At 43.4% G+C, this 23050-nt stretch overlaps 1 protein-coding gene across 1 annotated transcript; it reads left to right on the forward strand.

Annotated features, from left to right (window-relative positions):
- The first annotated feature begins 2009 nt into the window (after window positions 1–2009).
- LOC122011438 lies at window positions 2010–3439 on the forward strand. The gene is made up of 2 exons (XM_042567830.1): window positions 2010–2829; window positions 3068–3439. Exons 1-2 carry the CDS (start codon window positions 2152–2154, stop codon window positions 3134–3136), a joined length of 747 nt encoding a protein of 248 aa, XP_042423764.1. The 5' UTR covers window positions 2010–2151; the 3' UTR covers window positions 3137–3439.
- The last annotated feature ends 19611 nt before the right edge of the window (window positions 3440–23050 follow it).

Genomic DNA, 23050 nt, shown 5'->3' on the forward strand with positions numbered 1-23050 from the left:
ATCAGCTGGTGGTTTGGCTAACACCCGACAGGGCCTTCCACCCAGGTCTTATGCTTAGCATGTTGGCCCATAGCAGATACAGCCAGGTCATTCAGCATTTGGCACTTGGCTACAACTTGTTGTTGTTGCACCATCTTTGTAGCTCAAGCATTTATCAACATCTCTAACTCTTCTGGGATTAACGTCACTGTGGTTAATCGTCCAACGCCCTCTATCTTCATGTCTTGGATTCAAGTGAGATTCCCACAGACGATGTCAAATATGATCTTGTCCAAAATCGGTGAAGGCGGTGAGCTGGAGACGTGACTCTGCTGTTGACTGGATGAAGACTCTGCACTGTCCTGCAACATAATGAGCGTTAGTACCGGGCCAGGGAAGGAGTCCCTAGGTTGGCCCTCCGGTTAAGAGAAGAGAATAGTAGATGAAAACTGTAGCTAAGAGCGTATGCAAATATGAAGCATCGCATACCTTCACCTGTAGATGGAGACCCCTTTTATAGTGTAATTGTCGTATTATACACGTATCTCAAAGTGTTAACACGTTTTTCAAAAATTTTCCTAAGAAAGGGCAGGTCATAAAGTGCTTCTTACAGCTTTTTTTAGACGAGAGCACAAATCTCTGTAATTTAACAGACTAGAAGGTTCTAAAGGACGATTTGCCTGCGGGATATTCTCTATCCTTTTCTACACAATCTTCCAAAAGAGTATGATATGACAGGTGTCTAGGTTCCGTTGTAGGCTAATCAGCCGCCACTTGACCGGGAGATCGCCAACTCAGCCTTACACAATGCAGTCAACAACTTGATCTTCACTAGACCCTTCATTTTGCCGAGGAGACACAATATGTCCGATCGGCCCTTAGGTCCAACCAAATTGGATGGTGGGTCAGGTAACTTAGCGTCAAACCTCACCTGCAAATTATGAAGGACGACTGCTCTGGAAGTCCAGTTGCCACTTCACGTTCGACAGGTAATGCGAGGTTCACTCAGTTGTCATACCTTGGTCAGCGATTTTAGGTTGATTTGATCATGTGACTTTGACCGCTTGACTTTAACCTCCACGTCAACTGATCCTCCCTGCTTTGACCCACTTTTTGGAGTCCTATCTTTATCACCGTATCGCCTAAATTCTAAAACCTTAGACTCATCGTAAATATATTATAGTAACTACTGAATAATTATTACACGTTGTAACGGTTATTCGATAGCTTATACATAATGTAAACTCTAAACTCTAAATTATAAACTCATCCTAAATATATTATAGTAACTACTAGGTAGATTCTATAAAATATTGTAATAGTTATTCGATAAAATTTTCTATTGATCGCAATATAAATTAAGAATTTTTTTTGTATAGACTGTCAAAATAAATCGAAGAAATATACATAAAGTCTATCCTGATAATTAATATTTTAAAATCCATTATGTATTCAGAAGAAAGATTTTTAATAATACACTGACATTAAATGATCTAACCATGACATTCTATCTCCGGACTAACTTCTATACATTTTAAAAAATATATATAACTCACATTTAATGTTTCTCTTCATTTGGACGTCATTTTAATTTTTAACCATTAAAATTCACCATGCCTCCACATAAAGTGTTATTGAAATACTTTTTATTTTCTTTAATTGATTCTCATGCTTTTATAAATATTATCGTTTTTTTCCGCATATACGTGTCTGTTCTCCTACAATATCCTTATTCTGGGGCCTTGCCTATGCTTTATTACTACTAATCTGGCTGAGACATTTTGGTCAAACGGTTCGTCTTCGACCGCCTCCCTCGCACGTGACGGAGAAGCTGAATGTCTGGAACCCAAAACTATACCGAGAGAAGCCACGTCACCACGTTCTGTTGCGGGCCCAAACAAAAGATCCCCGAGGATGGTGGCCCCACTAACACGCCCCCTTTTTTATTTCCCCCGAAACCTTGAAGATACTCTAAAGTACGAAACTACCCTTATCATGAGCAATCATTTTTATTATATAGATAACTCCTCCACCGACGGCTGACCGTCTCTTCCTCCCTTCCTCCTCTGTTCGCCGTCACGCCAACGGACCTACAATAGATCACCCCCTTCCTTCACCGCTGGTCTTGAAGTCCGACGCCATACCCTACTCCTCCTCACGTCTGGCATAGTCATGTCTCCCGAGACGCCCTCCCGGGATCCAGAACCCGCGGCGGCGGCGGCGACCGTAGCCGCCGAAGCGCCGGTCACTGTCGGAGGGAAGCAAGGAGGTCTCCTCCACGATCTATCCTTCTCGGTCTTGAAGACTCGGGGCGGTCATCGAGTCGTCCGCTGCATGGACAAGGAGAACGTCGGAGCCGCCGGCGCCCCACGATTGTCGGACCTCTCTGAGACTTCCAGCCCGCGGATCCGTCTCCCTTCGAGCAGGGTTCGTGACCTTGGGGTCGAGGAGGTCAGGGAACGGCTGTTGGTTCACCTCCGAGAGGCTGCTGACCGGATGAAGCTAGTGCTACCCGAGGGCTATGGCGACGACGTGCCGGCGCCGGCGAAGGAGGAGATGCCGCATCGCGAGGCTTCCGACGCGTCGACGGATCTTCCATGGAATCTGAGAACCAGGCACCGAGTCGCCAGGGAGATCGAGCGGCACCGATATGGGTCGCCGCCGCCTCCCACGACGACGGCGAAGAGGGAGGTCTGGCTGAGGTCGGATGATCCGAAGAAGAAGGAGCGGCCCAGATTCTCGATCTCGCTTACGAGGGAGGAAATCGACGAGGACATCTACGCCGTGACCGGGTGCAGGGCTCGCCGCCGGCCAAGAAAACGACCGAGGGTGGTCCAAAAGCAGCTCGAGGTAAGCCTCTTCGTCGCGCTCCATCCTCCATTTCCCTCCCTTCTGCTTCGACGATTCTCTTCCCCCTCTTGTTCCAGGGCAAAAAAAACCCTATCTCCGCATCATTTTCCACGATTTTCCGACTCTTCTCCGCCGAACAACGATTTCTTTCATTCCCTTTCTTCAAAGTGATACAAAGTCTTCCTCCTCAAAAATCAACTAATAATCTCTTCATTTGCCCCCTCGTCCTTCTCCGCAGGCGCTGTTTCCCGGCTCATTTCTGTCGGAGATCACCGCCGACGCCTACAGGATTCTAGACGAGCGGTAACGTCACCGCGAGCGACGCGACGCGACTCTCCTATTCATTTCGTGGTGCCGTAGGATTCTCCTGAGAAAACTCCACCATTTGTTCGAAGAATGGAAACCCTCTTTGCCTCAGAACAATTCATCGTGTAATCGCGCTGCGCTCTGCCTAGTGGTCCCAACGGCCACCTAATACCTGCTTCAATTGGGTGAGTAATGATGGCAATGTCCGAGATAACTTGAGATTTCTTTTCAATATAGCGTCTCTCTTTGATTCCCTTGTTTACTTACATGGACTTAGTTTACTAACTAATTTTGTGTGCTGGAATTATTATTGCTAACAATTGGGAGGTTGATGGATTAGAGCGAGAATTATTAGGAGTGATTAAGAATAAGGCATGATAGAATTGTAATAAAAAAATAATAAATCATGGGGGCATCGATGCATCAACCCTTTGTACGAGTGATTCTATTTAAGAATATCATTCATCAACTCACCGATGGTGTTGACTTTCTGGGAGATTTCCGGACCACATGGTCTTGCTTCTAAAGTGTCTGAGACGAAGAACACATCCAAAGGAACGGATTAGAATGACAGTCAGGGGATTTCTTTGCATAGTCACTCAGATGCTCAAGTAAGACCCTTGAGAAGGAGAAGTTGATAATATAAATTAGGGTTTAATGCGTTATATGCGTACCTTGGCTTATAAGGGTTCACTACCTTATATAGAATCGGGTATCTCCGCCACATTCTCCTAGTGCTCCCCTCGGTTTCTAACAATCATGGCCACGTTCCTGAGATAAATACCCATTATAGTCCATTTTATATCGAAGTGAATAGCTATGTTGTTCGTCTTTATCACTGTAATGGTAGCATTATCCATGTCTTCCAAGAATAATGGTTCGTTGCTTTAATTCTTGATAGCTGTGGTCATTTCAATTTAGTCAGGAGTCGGGAGCTTAGAGCCGGAAGTCGAAAGCTTGGAGTCGAGAGTTGGTAGCCTGGAGTCGAGAGTCGGTAACTAGAGTCGAGAGTAAGGAATAGGGAGTCGGTAACCTGACATTGACTACCATCATGACAAGACTTTTTGTGGTGCCCAAAGGATATTCACATATCTCCACAATAATATGATATTGTCCACTTTGGGTCTAGACCCTCGTAGCTTTGCTCTTGGGCTCTTTCCAAAAGGTCTTATGCCAATAGAGATATTCTACATCCTTTTAAACCAATGATCTTTACCAAATCTTTCTAATGTGAGAATTTGATTGAACTCCAATAATCCTCCTCTCAAACGAAAGACCATAATTACTCTCATGGTTTGGACCTCCCAGCGAGCATCCAGTCACCCTGACTTGCTCCGGGGCCTTCCCACAAGCATCGGTCACCTTGACCTACTCGCCTTCCCGCAAGTATTCAGTCACCTTGACCTGCTCCAGGCCTCCCCGCAAGCATTCAATCATCCTGACTTGCCCCCGGCCCACCCTCAACTTCATTCAAGGTCACCCCACATGGCATCTGGTCTAAACCATGACTCTGATACCATTTGTTGTGCCCAAAAGATGTTAACATATCTCCACAATGACATGATATTGTCCACTTTGGGTCTAAGCTCTCATGGCTTTGCTCTTAGGCTCTTCCTAATAAGTCTTATGTCAATGGAGATATTCTACATCCTTTTAAACTCATAATCTTTACCAAATCTTTTCAATGTGGGACTTTGATTGAACCCCAACACTTTTGACCTTTTTTAGTCACGTGACTTTCGTTGATTACCAACATATCACTAATCTCCCTCTCAAGTCTAGTCGAAGGAGGCAAAAGTCCGATTGACTCGACTAAAGTGAGGTGGCAAGACATCTCTTTTATTTTTTATTCTTCTGCCATGTGGCAAAGAGTAAATTAGAGGCACATTCTTCAACAAGATCTATGTTTTAATTATTGTTACACTCATTAAATGTGGGGCATACTCTATCAACATTGACTTTCAAGTTGGAGAGACGCCATTGCCTCTGAGATTATATCACATTAAAATGATGTGACCGTTTAGCGGCGAAGACTGACTGCCTATCTCAACGTAATGATTATTATGAATTATCATAATCTATGTTCAATCGAGAGGTAGGCGGTCCTCTCTTGCTCCTTAGATGATCTAGATCCAAGGGTCCTGATTAAACGCCCCACTATATAAATAAGAGTGTGAGGGGTGTTGTCATTCTATGCAACCCTAGTTTGCACGCACACCGATCTTCTTCGATTTTGTTTCAGGCCCCTTATGTTTCCGTCCCTAAGTAAGTTCCTTGTCTCCTCGCTATTGATCATTTAGACATATCTTTTGAAGGATCATTACACACGTGAGAGGAGGGTGAATCACATGAATTTTAAAAGACTTATCTTTTTCTTTTGAAATCAAAAGTATATAACAAAATTAAACACAAAAATAGAAAGCAAAAATCACAAGTACGTGAACTCGGTTGATTTTATTTGGTTCGGAACCTTCAACGAATCCTACTCTATCTCACAGACCTATTAACGGATAATTCACTAAAGATCTCTTCCAGAACCACCAAAAGAGGGGATCGAGTACAATAAAAAGAATAGAAAAAGTATAATAAGTCACACTTTCCTTTAAGCAATAATTAAGTACACAAGGAAACTTCGTTACCCAACACTTGTAGTTTTAATGGATCAAGTTCGATGTTGGGCGGCTTCTCAGCGGTAGTTGGGTGCAGTAGTATTGTATCAGAGCAGCATCACAAAGTCAGAGCAGTCGGAATATCGAATGAACGCATAGAAGATTGTAGAAGAGTTGTGTCTAAAGCCTTGGTCAAATAACCCTTTTAAAGGAGATGGAAGGCGCCTTTAACACCACTGAAGGCGCATTCAATACCAACTCTTATCCCCTAAAAATTGGCTTTTATCATCACCAAGGTCTTCTGCGTTATCCGACTGAATGCACCTTTCAAGATCTCGAAGACGTCTTTCATAGCCTTGCTCAAGATGTCTTCCTTCACTTGGAAGGTGCCTCGGGTAATGTTCACTCGAGGTATTTTGTACTCCTTTTGTCCTATAAAATGTGTTAGTCCAACAAAACATAGTATACCCTGTAAGACGAAGTTTAGCACAATAAAAATAAACAGTTTAGTAATTAAATCCTGTCTCTTCGAAACCAAGATCTAGTCAGGGTCTCAATTTAGGTTTTTGAAATGGATCTAAATTGGATCTGCGCCTAAAGTCCTCAAATGTAACTCATCCTCACTGGAACACTCTTCTCCAGTGATTTACCTTACCATGCAGAATCGCTTGACTTCTTACGGTCCACTAGGTCTTCCCGCCAGTTGTCAGGTCCGCAAACTCAACTGAACTTTGGTCAGTTGTCAGGTCCGGCGGACCCAGCCAGATTTCTCGCTAGATATCAAGTCACTCCTTGACCTATCTGGACTTGTATACCAACTATCAGATCATCCAGATCTAACTTGATTTCAGCCTGGTGTCAAACCAGTCAAGTTCTGCACACTTGGTAGAAAGGGTTAGATCATAACATATCTAACTTTAATCCACCTATCATTCATCAAAATTCAGGCTTGATCATTGATGCTAACTGCACAAATAATCTCCCCCCTTTTGATGCAATGACAACCTAGGTTAAAATTAAAAAAATATATATATGAAAAAGGAAATAACAACATGATTCAAGAGAAAAATTAAATAATTTCAATTTTTATTTTAGTCTCTTGATCATTTTAAGGTTAATTTTTTAGATGTTCTTACTAATTTTTCAAATTTTCTTTGATTTTTCTTATTTAGACCCTAACTCTCTCCACTTTTATCAAAAAAAAAAAAAGTTGCATATAAGTATGAAATATGTAAATACATTAGTAAGCATTTCAAGTCATACATTTTCAAAGGTAATTTTTTTTAGTAAACACTTGCAAGTTTATTCTAGGGAGAAGTAAATTAATTCAAGATAATTTTGAAAGGTATTTTCAAATAATTTTCAAAAAATATTTTTCAAATTCTTTTGAAATCAAGTTTTGAAAGCATTTTGCAAAACTTTTCAAAAAAAAAAAATAAGCAAGTTTTTGAAAACATTTTAAAAATATTTTTCAAAAAATAAACATTTGACAAAGCAATTTATTTTGCAAAATATTTTTGAAAGTGTTTTCGGAGAAGTTTCAAGAAGTTAATAAAGTATTTTCAAAAGCATCTTTCAAAATCTTTTTTAAAATATTTATAAAGTAATTTTCATAATATTTTTCAAATTATTTTCAAGGAAACTGCTAAAGAAGGTTATAAAAGAATTTTTAAAATATTTTTTATTTTATTTTTCAAAAATAGATATTTGAAAAAGTATAAGAGTGTTTTTCAAAGTAAATTTTGAAAGGAAGTTTTGAAAGTAAATTTTGAAAAGAGTTTTTAAAACCAAATTTTCAAAGAAATTAATCCAATTAGTTTTAGAAACATTTTCAAAATAATTTTTTTAGAACAAAGTGAAACAATTTTACAAGGCGCTTATTCAAAGCAATTTCAAATTATCTATTATTTTCAAAACATTTTTCAAATAAACAAAAAATTTAAGTAAGTTTCAAGATATTCCACCAGTTTTTAAAAAAATAGTAAGAATTTTTGTTTAAAATATGATACTTTGAAAGTAATGTTCATATATCCTCCCCTAAATCTGAGATTATTTTAAAAAATAATATTCATTTTAAAAATATCTTTAAATGTCTAATCTTTAGCTACTAACTAACTATCAGAAGATAATAAAATTCACTTGGTTAGTCAACTTAAGTATTAATGTCCAGTTAGAAATTTATTGAAAAAGGACTACTTAACTTGATTAATATACTGTTATATTTTTCATCCAGACTTATATCGATGCACTGATATAAGCATCTGAAGGTCTGGCAAGAGACCTATGCATCTCACATCATTCTAAGTTTTTTGAATACGCAATCTAAGTAGACCTAATGTGGTTGTAAGATACTTGTTACCTAGATCTACTTTTTAGAGGTTTGTCCTAAACTATGACTAAAATAAATTTTAAAATGCTAGGGAAATGGGAATTTGAGAAAACATGAGTTTTAATTTATAGTTTAATTTAAGTTCAAATTTGTGTTTAAGTTTTTAATTTAGAATTTAAGTTTTAATTTAAAGTTTAATTTTAAGTTTAATTTAATTTTAATTTTAATTTCAATTTAGTTTTAATTTAATTTAATTTTAATTTTACTTTTTATTTTTTATTTTTATTTTAATTCAATTCAATTTAATTTAATTTTAATTTAGTTTTAATTTAATTTAATTTAATTTTTATTTTTATTTTTCTAATAATCTCACCCGTCTAAGTTTTCAGACAAAGTTATTCTATCATTTTGAGAGATGAGTTAAGTTAGATTTTTAAGGGTTGGTTTAAGTTGGGTTATATTCAAGTTTAGCTTTCGGTTAATTAAGCAGACATTCTTTGAATAAATTTCTAAGCTGTGGTGAGCCACACAAACATCATTAGAGAAACCACGTGCTTTAAAAATTTTTAAATAGTTTTGCCCAAAGAATTTAGTACCAAACTTTGGTCTAATTAGTTTAGATTGGTGAGGAGTTGATTCAGTTAGTTCCGCTAAGTCAAATGCACAGGTTAAACACATATGATTTTTCTTAGACATCCATAGATAGAGCTTGTTGGTGCAGGTTACACTAAAAATTTAATTTTGATGTATGACAAATAGGTTAAAGTTAGATGTGGTGTTTGTCTAATTGCTTTACCGAGTGTGCAGAAATTGATGAGTCCAAAGGATCGGACACCAAGCAAGAAACCCAGCTAGGTCAATGGGTCGATCGGATAGCCGACAAGAAGTCCAGATAGGTCGATGGGTCGACCGGATATCTGGCAAGAAGTTCAGATAGGTCGACGGGCTGACCGGATATCTGGCAAGAAGTCCAGATAGGTTGACGAGCTGACCAGATATCTGGCAGGAAGTCCAGTTGGATCTACAGATCGGACAACTGGCAAACTGGTAAGTAAAGGTAAGTCACTGGAGGAGAGTGACTCGGTGAGGACGTGTCTCGTTTGAGGGGACAGTAGGTGTCAATCCAATTTAAGTCCATTTCGGAAACCTAAATTGAGACCTTAACTAGATTCTAGTCTCGGGAAGACATGATCTAACTCATAAATCTTTATAAAATATCCATGAATATATTTTTCTAACTCTATGTTATAGAGAAAAATGTAGATCTTCGAATTCTACATGCGTAGCAACTGACAGAGCTTGATTCTGAGTTCGGAGTCAAAAGTTATGACCTTTGAAAAATTATTGTGTCGGACCAACAGTTAGAGGCGCCTTCAAGTAGTGGAAGGTGCCTTGAGCTTGCTTTGAAGGCGCCTTGAAGTGCTTTGAAGGCACCTTCTAGTAGATAAAACTTACAATTTGTAAATTTTATTATCATCAAAGATGAGGAGATAATATTTACTTGTGGAGGCGCCTTAGAGGAGGTTGAAGGCGCTTTCCATAGCCTATATAAGCCCTATTTGTGTAACGACCACCCTTCTTACTACTACTACTACACTCTAAGGATGACCGCTACTTGACTACTAACTCTACTTAACCGGTATGATAAAAAATCTCTAGGAAAACCCTACCGAAAAATTTCGACAGTCTCCCCTGTACCGGTGACCATATCCGTAAATACATACAGAGTGGAACAGATATTTTCACAACCACGCAGTTTAATAAATTAAAACATGCAGGTAATGAAAAGCGGAAACATAACTTCTTATTACAAAATTTTCTTATCAACTTAATAAGGAATTAAACTAAACAAATTCTTAAACTAAGTGAGTTCTTTAGCTAAGTCCAAAGGATCTCCATAGTCCACACATCACACACCGTCACAGCATCTCCTTGTCGCCTTCTTCCTTATACTTTAGCTTTTCCTTTATCTGCAGTAGGAGGAAATGCAGTCTATAAGCATAAAGCTTAGTGAGTGCTATCTACTCACAAAAACTCGATATGCATGTATACAAATAAAGACATGCTAAAACTGAATGCTAACATGTAAAGCTACTCATGCTCATAAATAGCAAAGAAATCATGCTAACTGAAATACTAAACATGTATGGCTAATCATGCTCATAAATAGCAATAAAGGAATCATACTAACTGAAACACTAAACATGTATAGCTAATCATGCTCATAAATAGCAATAAAGGAATCATACTAACTGAAACACTAAACATGTGTAGCTAATCATGCTCATAAATAGCAATAAAGGAATCATGCTAACTGAAATACTAAACATGTACAGCTAATCATAGAACTATCATGTGTATCAATAGGAAACTGGGCTGATACATAGGCTGAACTAATTAATGCTAAATTGAGTCTAACTTGTATTCACATAACTAATTTGTGAAGTTTTGAAAATTATTTATATAATAGATTAAAATAATAATCATGCTGCTGATGGGCCCGGCAACTGTACTTGCTGTGCGCGCATCCCTAACTAAACCCGGGATTGCAAGTTCCGAGTCTAGTAGGGTTTACTAGGTTATCTAAACCTAGGGACGACTGTGGGAGCCCAACCCAATGGATATCTAATCCAGTACAGTGCCACTGCTGAAAATAAAATACTGATTTCATAGCTAACTTTCTTATCTTGCTTTAACTAGGTTATCTGAACCTAGAGGCGACTGTGGGAGCCCACCCATTGGACCGTAGTCCCATATAAGCTGAAGCAAGACTAAATAAGTTATTTTAAATGCTTCTACTGCATTAACTGAGCTATTAAAATGCCTGCTGTAGCATTATATTGAGCTAAGCATCTTATCAAGCACTTGGTGTGCACTAGAACACACCCTACGTACTGAAAATCTGTATACAAAGCTTAACATAAATCTGCATGCAAAGCTTAACAAAAATCTGCATATTGAGCTTATCAAAATCTGCATACTGTACTTATAAAAATCTGCCCATGAACTTCTAATATCAAGGAAACTAGAAATAAAGGAATCAATGCTGCACATACTCATTCTTTATCATGCTTACTAAATAACGAAGAGCCTGAATTTGCAATGCTATTAAACAGGGCTGATCATATGACAATTTATTCTAATCAACAAGAAATCTATGAGCTAAATGCAAACTAAAAATCTGCTCATGCTTCATTAGTTGCGCACGCCTACTGCTACACAAAGAAAACTAGATGTTTGATACAAAAGTCTGGATTTGCTTAACACTTGGCTGTTCTTTTCATTGCCGCAAGGAGGAAGAAAGAACAAAATCTAAAACTGCAATTAAACTAGCGAAACTGAAATGCTAAATCAAGGAATCTGGAACACATGTAGAATAGCACTAAAAGCTAAACTAAAACTGAAGGCTTAATGCTAGGGCTGGAAAATCTAACAACATGCTAGAATAAAGAGAGATTACAATCTGCTGAACTGGAAATAAGAAACTTGAAAACTGAAGCTAAAAAAAAACTAATCTCCAACTAAAAGTTAGGGTTCGGATGGAAGTAAACCTAAGCACAACTGAAAATTTAAAAGGAACAATTTGCCAACTGATGCTAGGATTCGGATCAAGAAGAAGGATCAAAGTACATTCACTTGCATAGCACTAACGGAAAGGAACAGAACCGAATCAAGAAGGAACAAAATCCAAAAATCTCCACAACCTAAAATCCGAAAACCATGAAGATAAATCGAAGTTCGGAACAACTCCTACTGCAGGTGAGAAGCAACTCACATTTGCTTTTAGGACTTACAACCGGAAGGGAGAAATCTAGGGTTTGCGGCGAAGCTTGAGTTTCCCCGGCCGCTTCCTCGTGCCTACGCGCCCTCCTGCCGAGGTGGTCTCAATTGGTGAAGATCCGTCGGAAGGAAACCTTCGCCGGCCACCGGAGGAAGAAATCCTGGCGGTGGCTGCGATTTCGCCCAAGAGAACCCCGACGCCGCGCGAGAGAAAGAATAGGAGAGGGGAAAAATTAGGTCACGGCCAAAACTTAAGTTCTCCTTTTAATACTCTCATATTTCTGTTAACTAGTACTACTTAAATATATTTCGATATATATTTAATTAAGAAAAGTTGGGCTGGTCTGTTGGTGGGCTGCGTTCTGCTTAAAGCCCAACTTGTGGGTTCGAATCTCGGCTGCAACCATTTTATTTCATATTTATTCTCCATTTCCTAACTACTGCTCAAATAGAATATTTCTCCTTCTTTAATAAGAAACGCCCGCTGGAAGAGTTGGTTGGCTGTGTTTAACCGAAACCTCTGGTCACGGTTTCGAAACCTCAGCCGAGAGTTTAATTTCCCTTTTATTTTAACTGTTATTAACTACTGCTTAAATATATATCGCTCCATATATGATTAACAAAAATCGTGTAGCTCAGCTGGTTGGGCCGATTTCTGCTTGGGCTGAGGAGCTGGGTTCGAACCCCAGCTTCTACAAACTTTATTTTTTTTTTCTTTTCTTTTTATTTTATTTTTAAAACTTCTTCCTCTAGGTAAAAATACCAAACGAACTCCAAAAATTGCATAAAAATACTCTAAAAATTCCTAAAAATCTCTAGAATATTTTAAAAGCATTTCCAGATTTTTATAAGGACTTTTAGAACTTCAAATAGTGAAATTTTGGGATGTTACAATTTGTGCATCATTCAAGACAGAACACATATACGAGCTACTACGCGTCCAATTGAGGCTCCGACTGCTCCGGGCTCTTGCTATAACTCTGCTACAAAATTGTTGTATCCGACGACTGCTCCGAGAACTTCCAATCGTGAAAGGAAAACCGACTCCGACACGAGCGCTTTCACATCAATTCCTAAAGTGTCAGTAATAAGATTTCTAGTTGTAATTAAATTTTGCAAACGAAAAGTTAGTCTGTTACACTTCTCCGAACTTTCTCTGTACTCGATTCCCTCTTCCGAAGGTACCGGAAGAGATTTTTAGTGGATTACCCATTGATAGGTCCGCAGGACTTGGGTCTTGGAGTAAGAGTCGCCGAACACTCCGAACCAAGTAAAACCACTCATGTTTTCCTATGTTGTTCTCCCTTTTAATTTCCACTGCGCATACTCATAATTTCAAAACCAAAAAGTACAAGTTTTTGAAAACCACATGATTCCCCCCCCCCCCCCCCCCCCCCCTCATATGTGTGTAATCGATCCAACAAGTGGTATCAGAGCAGGTTCTGCTCTGAATTGGTGCAAGCACCAATCAAGCCAGGGGGAATTATTTTATTTCCTTTTTGGATTTCAGTTTTTCATATTTTGTTTGAATTGCTAAAGTTTACCTCTTCAAGCAATTCTTTCTCGTTCAGTTTTTACTCAAAGTTGGTACAACACAACTTGAGTCGTCGATATTTTTTTTTACTTCAAACTCTACTAATCCAAGACCTAGCCTTGGGACATTCCTTCTAATTTTTTTTTTGCAAGAAGAATGGATCACAAAGAGATGCTCAGACGAAACGTCAACGAACCACCATCATATAATCAAGATTTCAACTACTGGAGGCAAGGAATGGAATGCTTCTTGGGAAGCAAAAATATTGACTACTTGCTGATATTAAAAAGGGCTTCTCAGGACTCAGAGTTGAGTAAAAAGGTAACTGAGTCAATTTGTACTATTTTACCTAACAATATTTTATGGAGATTAAAAAGGTTCGAGAATGCATACGAACTTTGGACCCAATTAAGGATGGCAATTTCACCTGAATCCGATGGAGGATCCGATATCCGACCCGAATGGAAGAGGGTATGGAGGGACTATCAATACCCAATACCCGACCCGAATACTCGATTAAATAATATATATACATATATTAAAGAAAATTTTCTTTTTCCAAAATCAATTTACTATTTTTATTGATATTAAAAGGAGAGTATATATATGTTTAATCTATTTTTTAAAATTATATATATATTTTTAATAGGATGTTAATTTTAATATATTTTTATTGAATGATAATAGTTGGATAGAAAGAAAAAAAATTATAACTATAGAAGATATCCGATCCTTTAATGAGTATGGATATACCCATCGGAGATCCTATACCCGATGGGTATGGGTGCAGAGGATATAGAATCCGACCCGAACTCGACTCATTGTCATCCCTAGACCCAATTAATCAAACTTCACGAGGAGTTATTGAAGCTAGAGGAGCAAATCAAAAGTGAATCCAGACTCGAGTTAAACCCAATGGAGAAGACTACAGAATTAGGGGTTGCACTTAAGGTTAATAATATTTATCAAAATACCCCTATTAGTAATAGTTTAAAAAATATGCATGTTAATTTAGATAGTTCTGAAAATGTATATGAAAATAGTGTATTTGACAATACTTTTAAAAATACCCCTACGATATTATCTGATAAAACAAATCTAATTAATTTAGAAAATTTAGAAAATTCAAAAATAATTAATAACCCTAAAAAATCAAATGATGACCAAATCAATATAGATAAAATCAACATATTTCTTAACACAACATTTAATAATATAGATAAAATCAATTTGAGTAACTTTACTGATCCTGTCCGAACCAGATGTCAACAGACGCTGGGCACGTGACGCTCCAAGGCTCGCTGATGTAGGTCTCCAACTAGTGTCGAGATGCTCCGGCTATCCTGCACAGAAGTCGAGCCGGGAAGGGGATTCCCAGCGACGACCCTCCGACGCTCAAGTCAGGTAAATCACGATGAACAAGGTGACTCCAGAAGTCTCAGAGTACATACCAGCATCCTCTGTCGATGAAACCTGAGGTTCTTTATATAGAGCTGTGAAAGGTTTGGGCACGCGTACCAAGGTGCATAAGTGTCCCCTGTCCTATCCTAGGTATGCGGCTGTCAGAAAGCTTACCTGTCCTTTCCTAGGTACGCGGCTGTCAGAAAGTTTACCTGACCCATATCGCTACAGTCAAAGCATGCCCTCGATGGGACAGCAGAATCCCCTGTCACAAGATTTGGAGCATGACACACACGTGAAACCTACAGGTTGTCAGAGAAAGAAATCCTCTGGCCCTTTCCTTTGCTCCAAACTTGTAGTCCGAGCGGAAAGATACCTAAACATCCGACCGGACATCCGCAGTGGTTTACTTGTGCTTTGTGGAGACTAACAAACAGGGTGCTTTATGTGATCGGTCAAAGGTCACCGGTCCATGACCTTTTAATCGAGCCGAACCCGATTTGACAGTGGTGCCTACCAACTATAAGTGCAACCGCCGGACCCTTCCGGTACTCGATGCCGGCAGTCCAGTCGGACCGGCCATCTATGGCCATCCGTCCGGTCGGACCACACTCTCCTCCGGGTGGGCGGCTGACTTCCACTTGGCGTTGACTTTGCAAGAAAAGGGGGGGGCCCACTCTTACTACCGGATCACTTGCCTTCCCTTCAAGTCTAGTCGAAGGAGGCGCATAGTCCGACTGACTGGACTGTGAGTCTAGCCGAACGGCTCCTCTATGCTAATACTCTCCGCCCGGTCAGCGGCAGAGATATCCTTGAATGAATCAATGATGGCTTTCGCCGGATCTCCTCGCGTTCTGCGCCAATCTTTGACATCAATGTCGATCATACCTTCATTAAATGCTCCGAATGATTGACTGCCACGTGGAGCAATGCCATCAGAGTACGGAGGCGGTTGCATGATATTTTGATGTGACCGAAGCAATTCGAAATAAACGGCTAGATGTATGCATTGATTCCCGTGACCTGGATCCGACGGTGGAGGCCGGCCGGCCCTCACCCTATAAATTCTTCGTTTCCTTCTCACCTTCACACGCCTCCGTTACCTCTACTGTTGCTCTCTGCGCTGTGGAGCTCCGGCGATCTTGTTGCTGCCTTCTGACGCTCTCCGGCGCCTTTCCTCGATTCATCTCCCCTCAGTAAGGTTTTAGATCTCTCCTCCTTCCTTTCCGGTATCTAATCCGTATTTCTTCCCCTAGCTCGAGTCTTTGAAATTCCATTCCTTCGTCTTTGGAACTTCCTTTTCTTTCTTCGATCATGGCGATTCTTCTCATCCCCAAGAACAATCCTTAGCCCATGGTATACTACCACGCGATCTCGTTTGAACAACGGACTTTGATATTTTGGTGACAATTTCAAATCCCCGAGGATATCGGGTTCGCTTAGTTGGTCTGCCGCCATGCTGCATGGTGGTTTCGTGTCTTCGCGACCAATTTATCACGGTCTGCGGTTCCCGTCCATCCTTTTATAGCGACGCCCAATTATTTTGCGTGCCGCCGGAAGTTTAGTACCAAACACCTTCCGTCTCCTCTGCGCGTTGTCGTTTTGTTCAAGATTCACAACATTCCTCTCCGAGGTCTTCTTTTATTTCTATTATCCTAAGCAAGCCGAGCCGCACCTTTATGTTCCAAGCTCGCCCGGTTTGGTCTTCTTCAATAACTACCCACTTCCAATAAACATTGAAGGACTATTATTCTACCTCCGCATGCCCAGTCAGCCAAACTTTCCGACCCAGAGGCAAGTCAGTCTACCTCCCCTAAAGAAATTCAAGACCGACCGGACTATCTTCACGCCGCAAATGTACTAGCCGGTCTACGACTTGACATCAACAAGCTTCTTCACGAGGGAGTGATGTACATTTTGGGCTGAGTCCTATACGGACCCCACTTCCGACCGGCTTTGGTAAGAACTTTGCTTTGGCACTTGCTTTAATTGCTAACTGATTTCTTTTCTCTTCATGCACTGACATCGTCATGGACTTGATGGCCGGCTCTAAAGAGAAAGGCAAGATACTGAGGTCAAAAAGAAATGAAGGCCTGGGTATTCACCGGTTCTCACGAAGGAGAAAGCGGCACCAGTGAATCGGCCGCCAGCCTCTCAACAAGATGTGGACAGGCGCTACCCTCCAGGAACCAACGCCCCGAGGAAGGGTCCGTCGGAGGAGGATCACCACGCAAAGAGACGCCGAGTGGAGACCCCGCTACGCCGGCTACCTCCGCGGTCCAACCCTCCGACCGGGCCGCCTGATTGCGAAAGGAAAGCGCCTTGCAGAGACCATCGCCGCACCTGCGGGGACCGGTCGATCCTATTTCCGGGCGAACTTCCCCGCCGCCGCATCCTGCCTCAGCCGTGCGATCGCCTGCCTGGTCCGTTCGAGTGCGGCATCCAGCTTGGCTTCGTCGCTCAACTGGTAAGGCTTCTGTTCGATGAGCGAGCGCAGTCGGCCCTTCATGTCCGCCACATCCCATTCCCCGCTGCGCTCTCCAGAACTTAGCCAATAGCCACATGCAAGCGGCTACGGGTAAGTTCTTCGTTGTTTTGTTTTTGTTTTACCTAAAATATTTCCGCTCGGCTTCTAACAACTGCGCCTTCTCGTTTCGAGGTGGGTGGAAGAGATAGCAGCTTCCAACCGTCTGCTATGGCGGACGAGGAGATAAGGCAATTGCGGGGCAGGTGGTCCGAGCGGCTCCCAAGGACCTTCCTACTCCGAGTTGCAAAAGAGTCAAGAAAATTCAAATACAGTAGGCTCAAGAAAACGATCGGCCCACGCCTTAGCCGAGTCCGAGCGACAGTCAAGTCGCTCGACACAAAGATAACTCCGCCACCACGGAAGAACACAGCCATCTCCGATCCGGAGAAGAAAACGTGGAGGCCGGGGCCTGGAGTTGAAGATAAAGGAGCTGACGGCTCGATCGGGAGAAGGCAGGCCGCTCGGCCGATGCGGAGAAGATTGAACGTCTGAATGAGGCCCTGACAAGCTCCCAGGCAACCTTCAAGGAATACCAGGATGCCGAGCCGAGCCGAGTCACCGCTCTCCGACAAAGTTACATCCGATCGCCCGAGTTCTCGGAGAAAATTTGCGAGCGGATGTACTCGGCTTTCGACCTGGCAATTACGGCCACTATGACCTATCTGAAGTCGAAGGGCCTTCTTCCGGAGTCCACCAATATTCCAGCCGGCGATCAAGTGGAGCTCCTGAGCAACATTCCGAGGGATCTCTACGACTACATCGAGTAATCTTTGTAATTTCGCCACTCGGCTGAACATGCACCTTTTTGTACTTAGGCCACTCGACCTAAGGTTCTAATTTTAATGAAATGCTTTCCTTTCGTGTACCCTATCTTTTTGCACTGTTCCCTGGCTAACACTTGTACGGTCCGCTCGTCTTCTATCACATCATACCTTGGGCATTCGAGGTGCATTCTTCCAGAATGAAGTGTTTTCCCCAGCTCTTCCGTCCGGCCGAATATCAATCTGGGCTGCTAGCCAGAATCGCTCGCTATAAGCCGATCCGAACCTTTTATACCTCGAGTCCGATCGGAAAATAGCTTCGGTCTGACAATCGGCGGCGAATAATCGCAGTGTCGACGATATTCCGCTCGGATTATTTATAGACGCCGCCTCTTGATTTTTAACGACGAGCTCGTCGGGGCGGATATTTATAGCCGGCGCGGCTCTCGATCTTTAACGACGGAGCTCGCCGTATTCCGCCGGAGGGTTTATAGACGCCTGCCTCTTGATTTTTAACGAGTGCTCGTCGGCGCTGGTATTTATAGCGGTCGGCGTCTCGATCTTTAACGACGGAGCTCGCTGGTATTCCGCCGGAGGGTTTATAGACGCCTTAACGTCGGATTTTGACGACGGTGCTCGCGGATATTTATAGCCGGCGCGGCTCTCGATCTTTAACGACGGAGCTCGTCGGTATTCCGCCGGAGGGTTTATAGACGCCTCGTCTCTTGATTTTTAACGACGGTGCTCGTCGGCGCGATATTTATAGCCGGTCGGGCTAACGTCGGTGCTCGTCGGCCGTCAAGGCTAATTTTGACACTTCCGTCGGAGTTGCTCTTCGCCTTTCCCGGCTTGGATAATGCCCTCCGGCCGCACGGCTCGGGATCTACTTCATCGAGTATTTTGGCTCGGATAATATACCTCCGTTCGAAGGGTACGGGGCCTTCGATCTTCGAGCGTTTGGCTTGACCAATTTAATTCCGGCCGAACGGCACGGGTTATTTGCTTACAAGGCTAACCACATAGACCGCCCGGCCGATCGGCCTGGGGGCCTTCGCGCTACGATGAGAATGCCTTATGTTGGCTGCTTTGACTTTTCATCTCGCATTTCAAGTATTTAGTCGAAAATGAAATACAGTGGTGATTTACGGATACACCTTTCACCAAGGCCGGAGGTGGTTCGGCCCACGGTCTATCTAGCCGTCCGTCCTCATCCTCCGATAATACGCGCCGAGCTTCGATGATTTTGAAAGGGCCGCCCATGGCGCTCAAGCTTGCCGACGCCGACGGCTTGACTTTCTTCCGCACGAGATCGCCGACTTGAACGATCCGGGAATTACGCCGGCTTGTAGTTTTGCTTCATCCACGACGGTACGCCATCACCGAACGACGCCTTTGCCCTCTCCTCTTCTACCAAGTCCAACTCTATGTTTCTTCGCTCGGTGTTGTCATCATCATAGTTCGGATCCCGCTCGACGCCTACTTCGACCGGTATGATGGCCTCACCGCCATATACCAAATGGAACGGTGTGACTCCGTCCCTTCTTTTGGCGTCGTTCGGATAGCCTCAGCACCTCGTCCGGCCAACTCCCTCCTAAATGGTCGAGCCGAGCGCGCAGAATACGAAGAATTTCCCGGTTGGCGACTTCAGCTTGACCGTTGCTCTGAGGATAGGCCACGGATGTGAAATGTTGCTCAATGCCGTAGCTTTGGCACCAATCCTCCAACATCTTCCCTGTGAACTGCCGCCCGTTGTCGGACACCAATCGGCGAGGGATGCCGAACCGACAAATGATGTGCTGCCAGATGAATTTTTTAACCATTTGCTCAGTGATCTTTGCCAGCGGCTCGGCCTCCACCCACTTGGAGAAATAGTCTACCGCCACTAGTAAAAATTTCCTCTGCCCGGTCGCCATCGGAAATGGACCTACAATATCCATTCCCCACTGATCGAACGGACATGAGATGGTTGATGCCTTCATCTCCTCTGCCGGTCGGTGGGAGAAGTTGTGATACTTCTGGCATGAAAGGCAGGTAGATACTGTCCGAGCGGCATCTGCTTGTAAAGTTGGCCAAAAGTATCCGGCCAAAAGGATCTTCTTGGCTAACGAGCGTCCGCCCGGATGACCTCCACATGATCCTTGATGTACTTCCTGGAGGATGTAAGATGAGTCCTCCGAGCTTACACATTTTAGCAGAGGACGTGAGAAAGCTTTCTTGTAAAGCTGATCTCCGATGAGTGTAAACCGACCGGCTCTTCTTCTGAGGAGCCGGGCTGCATAATCATCGGATGGTGTGGTGCCCGAACGGAGGAATTCTATAATAGGTGTCCTCCAGTCACTTGGAAACGCGAGGCCTTGCATCCGGTCGACATGCGCCACCATCAGCGTTTTTTCAATTGGCTGCTGAATGGCGATCGGCGTTATTGAGCTCGCGAGTTTGGCCAACTCATCGGCCGCCTGGTTCTCCGTTCGGGGAATCTTCTGAATAAGCACCTCTCGGAAAGTAGCTTTGAGTTTCTCAAAGGCCTCAGCGTAGAGTTTAAGCCGAACACAGTTGATTTCAAAGGTGCCGGAAAGTTGCTGAGCGGCCAACTGTGAATCCGAATAGAGAGTTACCCGACCGGCCCCCACATGTCGTGCCGCCTGCAATCCGGCTATAAGGGCCTCATACTCTGCCTCATTGTTGGTGGCCTTGTAGTCCAGCCGGACGGATAGGTGCATCTTTTCTTCTTGCGGTGAGATAAGTAATATCCCAATCCCGCTTCCGAGTCGAGTGGAAGACCCATCCACATATATCCTCCACAGAGCTTCCGGCTCGGGCCTCTGCACTTCGGTCACAAAATCAGCCAAGGATTGGGCTTTAATCGCCGAGCGGGGCTGGTACTGGATGTCAAACTCGCTTAATTCTGTCGTCCACTTGATAAGCCGTCCGGACGCTTCTGGATTCAACAGGACTCTTCCGAGTGGACTGTTCGTCCGGACAATGATTGTGTGGGCCAAGAAATACGGTCGAAGGCGCCGAGCGGCTAGAACCAATGCAAAGGCCAACTTCTCGAGCCCGGTGTAGCGAGATTCAGCATCTTTCAAAATATGGCTCAGAAAATACACCGGCTGCTCTTCGCCGCTCGCCCTCACAAGTGCCGAGCCTACAGCATGTTCAGTTGACGACAAGTACATATACAGTGACTCACCTCCGATCGGCTTGGCCAGTACAGGCAGGGAATTCAGATATGTTTTCAACTCTTCAAATGCTCGGTCACACTCTTCGTTCCACTGGAACTTAGTAGCTTTGCGTAGGATCTTGAAGAATGGCAGGCTCCGGTCGGCAGTTTTGGAGATGAATCTGGACAAAGCAGTTATCCGACCGGTCAACCGTTGCACTTCCCTTGTGTTTCTGGGAGGAAGCATGTCTTGCAGAGCTTTCACCTTGTTGGGATTTGCTTCGATCCCCCGCTCGGTCACTATATACCCCAAGAAACGCCCTCCTTTAGCTCCGAACAGGCATTTCTGGGGATTTAGCTTGACTCCATATTTGCGCAGTGTTCGGAAGGTTTCTTCCATATCCTTGAAAAGATCGGCCGCTCGGACGGATTTGATAAGAATGTCGTCCACGTAAACTTCCAGGTTCCGCCCGATCTGCTCCTTGAATACCTTGTTCATCAAGCTACCGATAGGTGGCCCCAGATTCTTCAACCGAGCGGCATCACATTGTAGCAATATGTGCGCCGTTACGAAGCTCACCTTTTCTTGATCTTCGCGGCGAGCGGTACCTGGTGATAGCCCCGGTAGGCGTCGAGCATGCAAATTAACTAGAGTCCACCAGCTGATCTATCCGGGCAAAGGATAAAATCTTTGGGACATGCTTTGTTTAAGTCCCGAAAGTCAATGCAAACTCGCCACTTGCCGCCCGGCTTGGAGACCAATACCACGTTGGCCAGCCAGCTCACGTATGTGGCCGGCCTCCAGAAGTTTCTCTACTTCCGCCCGGATTATGGCATTCTGCTCGGCGCTAAAATCTCTTTTTTTCTGCTTTACTGGCCGAGCGTCAGGTCGGACATGCAACTCATGTTGCGCTAGGCTAGGCGAAATTCCGGGCAACTCGTGTGTCGACCAAACAAAGACATCATGATTTTGCTGGAGGCATTGGATCAGCTTCTTCTTCTGTTTTTCCTCTAGATCTGAGGCGATGAAAGTGGTGGCCTCCGATCGGGTCGGATGGATCTGAACTTCCTCCTTTTCATCATAAATTAAAGCAGGAGGTTTCTCGGTTATGGCGTGTACCTCGATTCGGGACCTTCCGAGCGGCTTCTGCTCGGATCATCTCTATATAGCAACGCCGAGTTGCTAGTTGATCTCCCGTACTTCTCCAACTTTGTCCTCCACGGGAAATTTTATCTGGTGGAAGGTTGAGACAACCGCTCGGAATTCGCCGGCCGTCCCAAAATGACGTTGTAGGATGAGGGAGAGTCAACCACCACAGTTTGTTGTCCTGGTCCTCCCGAGGCTCTTCTCCCAGGTGGTGGCCAACCGATTTGTCCGACCGCTGAACTTCATTGCCGTAAACCCGTAGAGCGGGTCGTCAGCAGCTCGGCTCGATCAATTTGCAAATGATCAACGCCTTCTTGAATAGTATGTTGACCGAGCTCCTGTGTCAACAAATATGGTGAATGGTGTAATTTGCTATTACCGCTTTAATGAGCAGGTCGTGGGGTACTTCTACTCCTTCCAAGTCTCCGGGCCCGAAGTGATTTCCGTCCACTTGCCCGCTCTTGGCTACAGCCGACCGTATGGATCTGCAGCTGCCGAACGCCGCCTTTCTTGCTCGGTTGGAGTCTCCCGGTCGGCCCACCAGCAATAACGTTGATTTCGCCCCGGGAAGTATTGCTCCTGTTTTCTTCCTCCCGAGTGGATGGTCGGGACCGTTCCCTGGACGTCCGGCGACTCTCCTGTCTTGGGGATCTATGTCGGTCGGACG

Source organism: Zingiber officinale, chromosome 8A, assembly GCF_018446385.1.
Source record: "Zingiber officinale cultivar Zhangliang chromosome 8A, Zo_v1.1, whole genome shotgun sequence".
NCBI lineage: Eukaryota > Viridiplantae > Streptophyta > Magnoliopsida > Zingiberales > Zingiberaceae > Zingiber > Zingiber officinale.

Excerpts from the sequence above, each read along its gene's own strand:
- LOC122011438 (XM_042567830.1), top strand. The coding sequence starts at position 2,152 with ATGTCTCCCGAGACGCCCTCCCGGGATCCAGAACCCGCGGCGGCGGCG. Across the intron at positions 2,830-3,067 it reads TGGTCCAAAAGCAGCTCGAG|GCGCTGTTTCCCGGCTCATT; the intron begins GTAAGCCTCTTC and ends CCTTCTCCGCAG.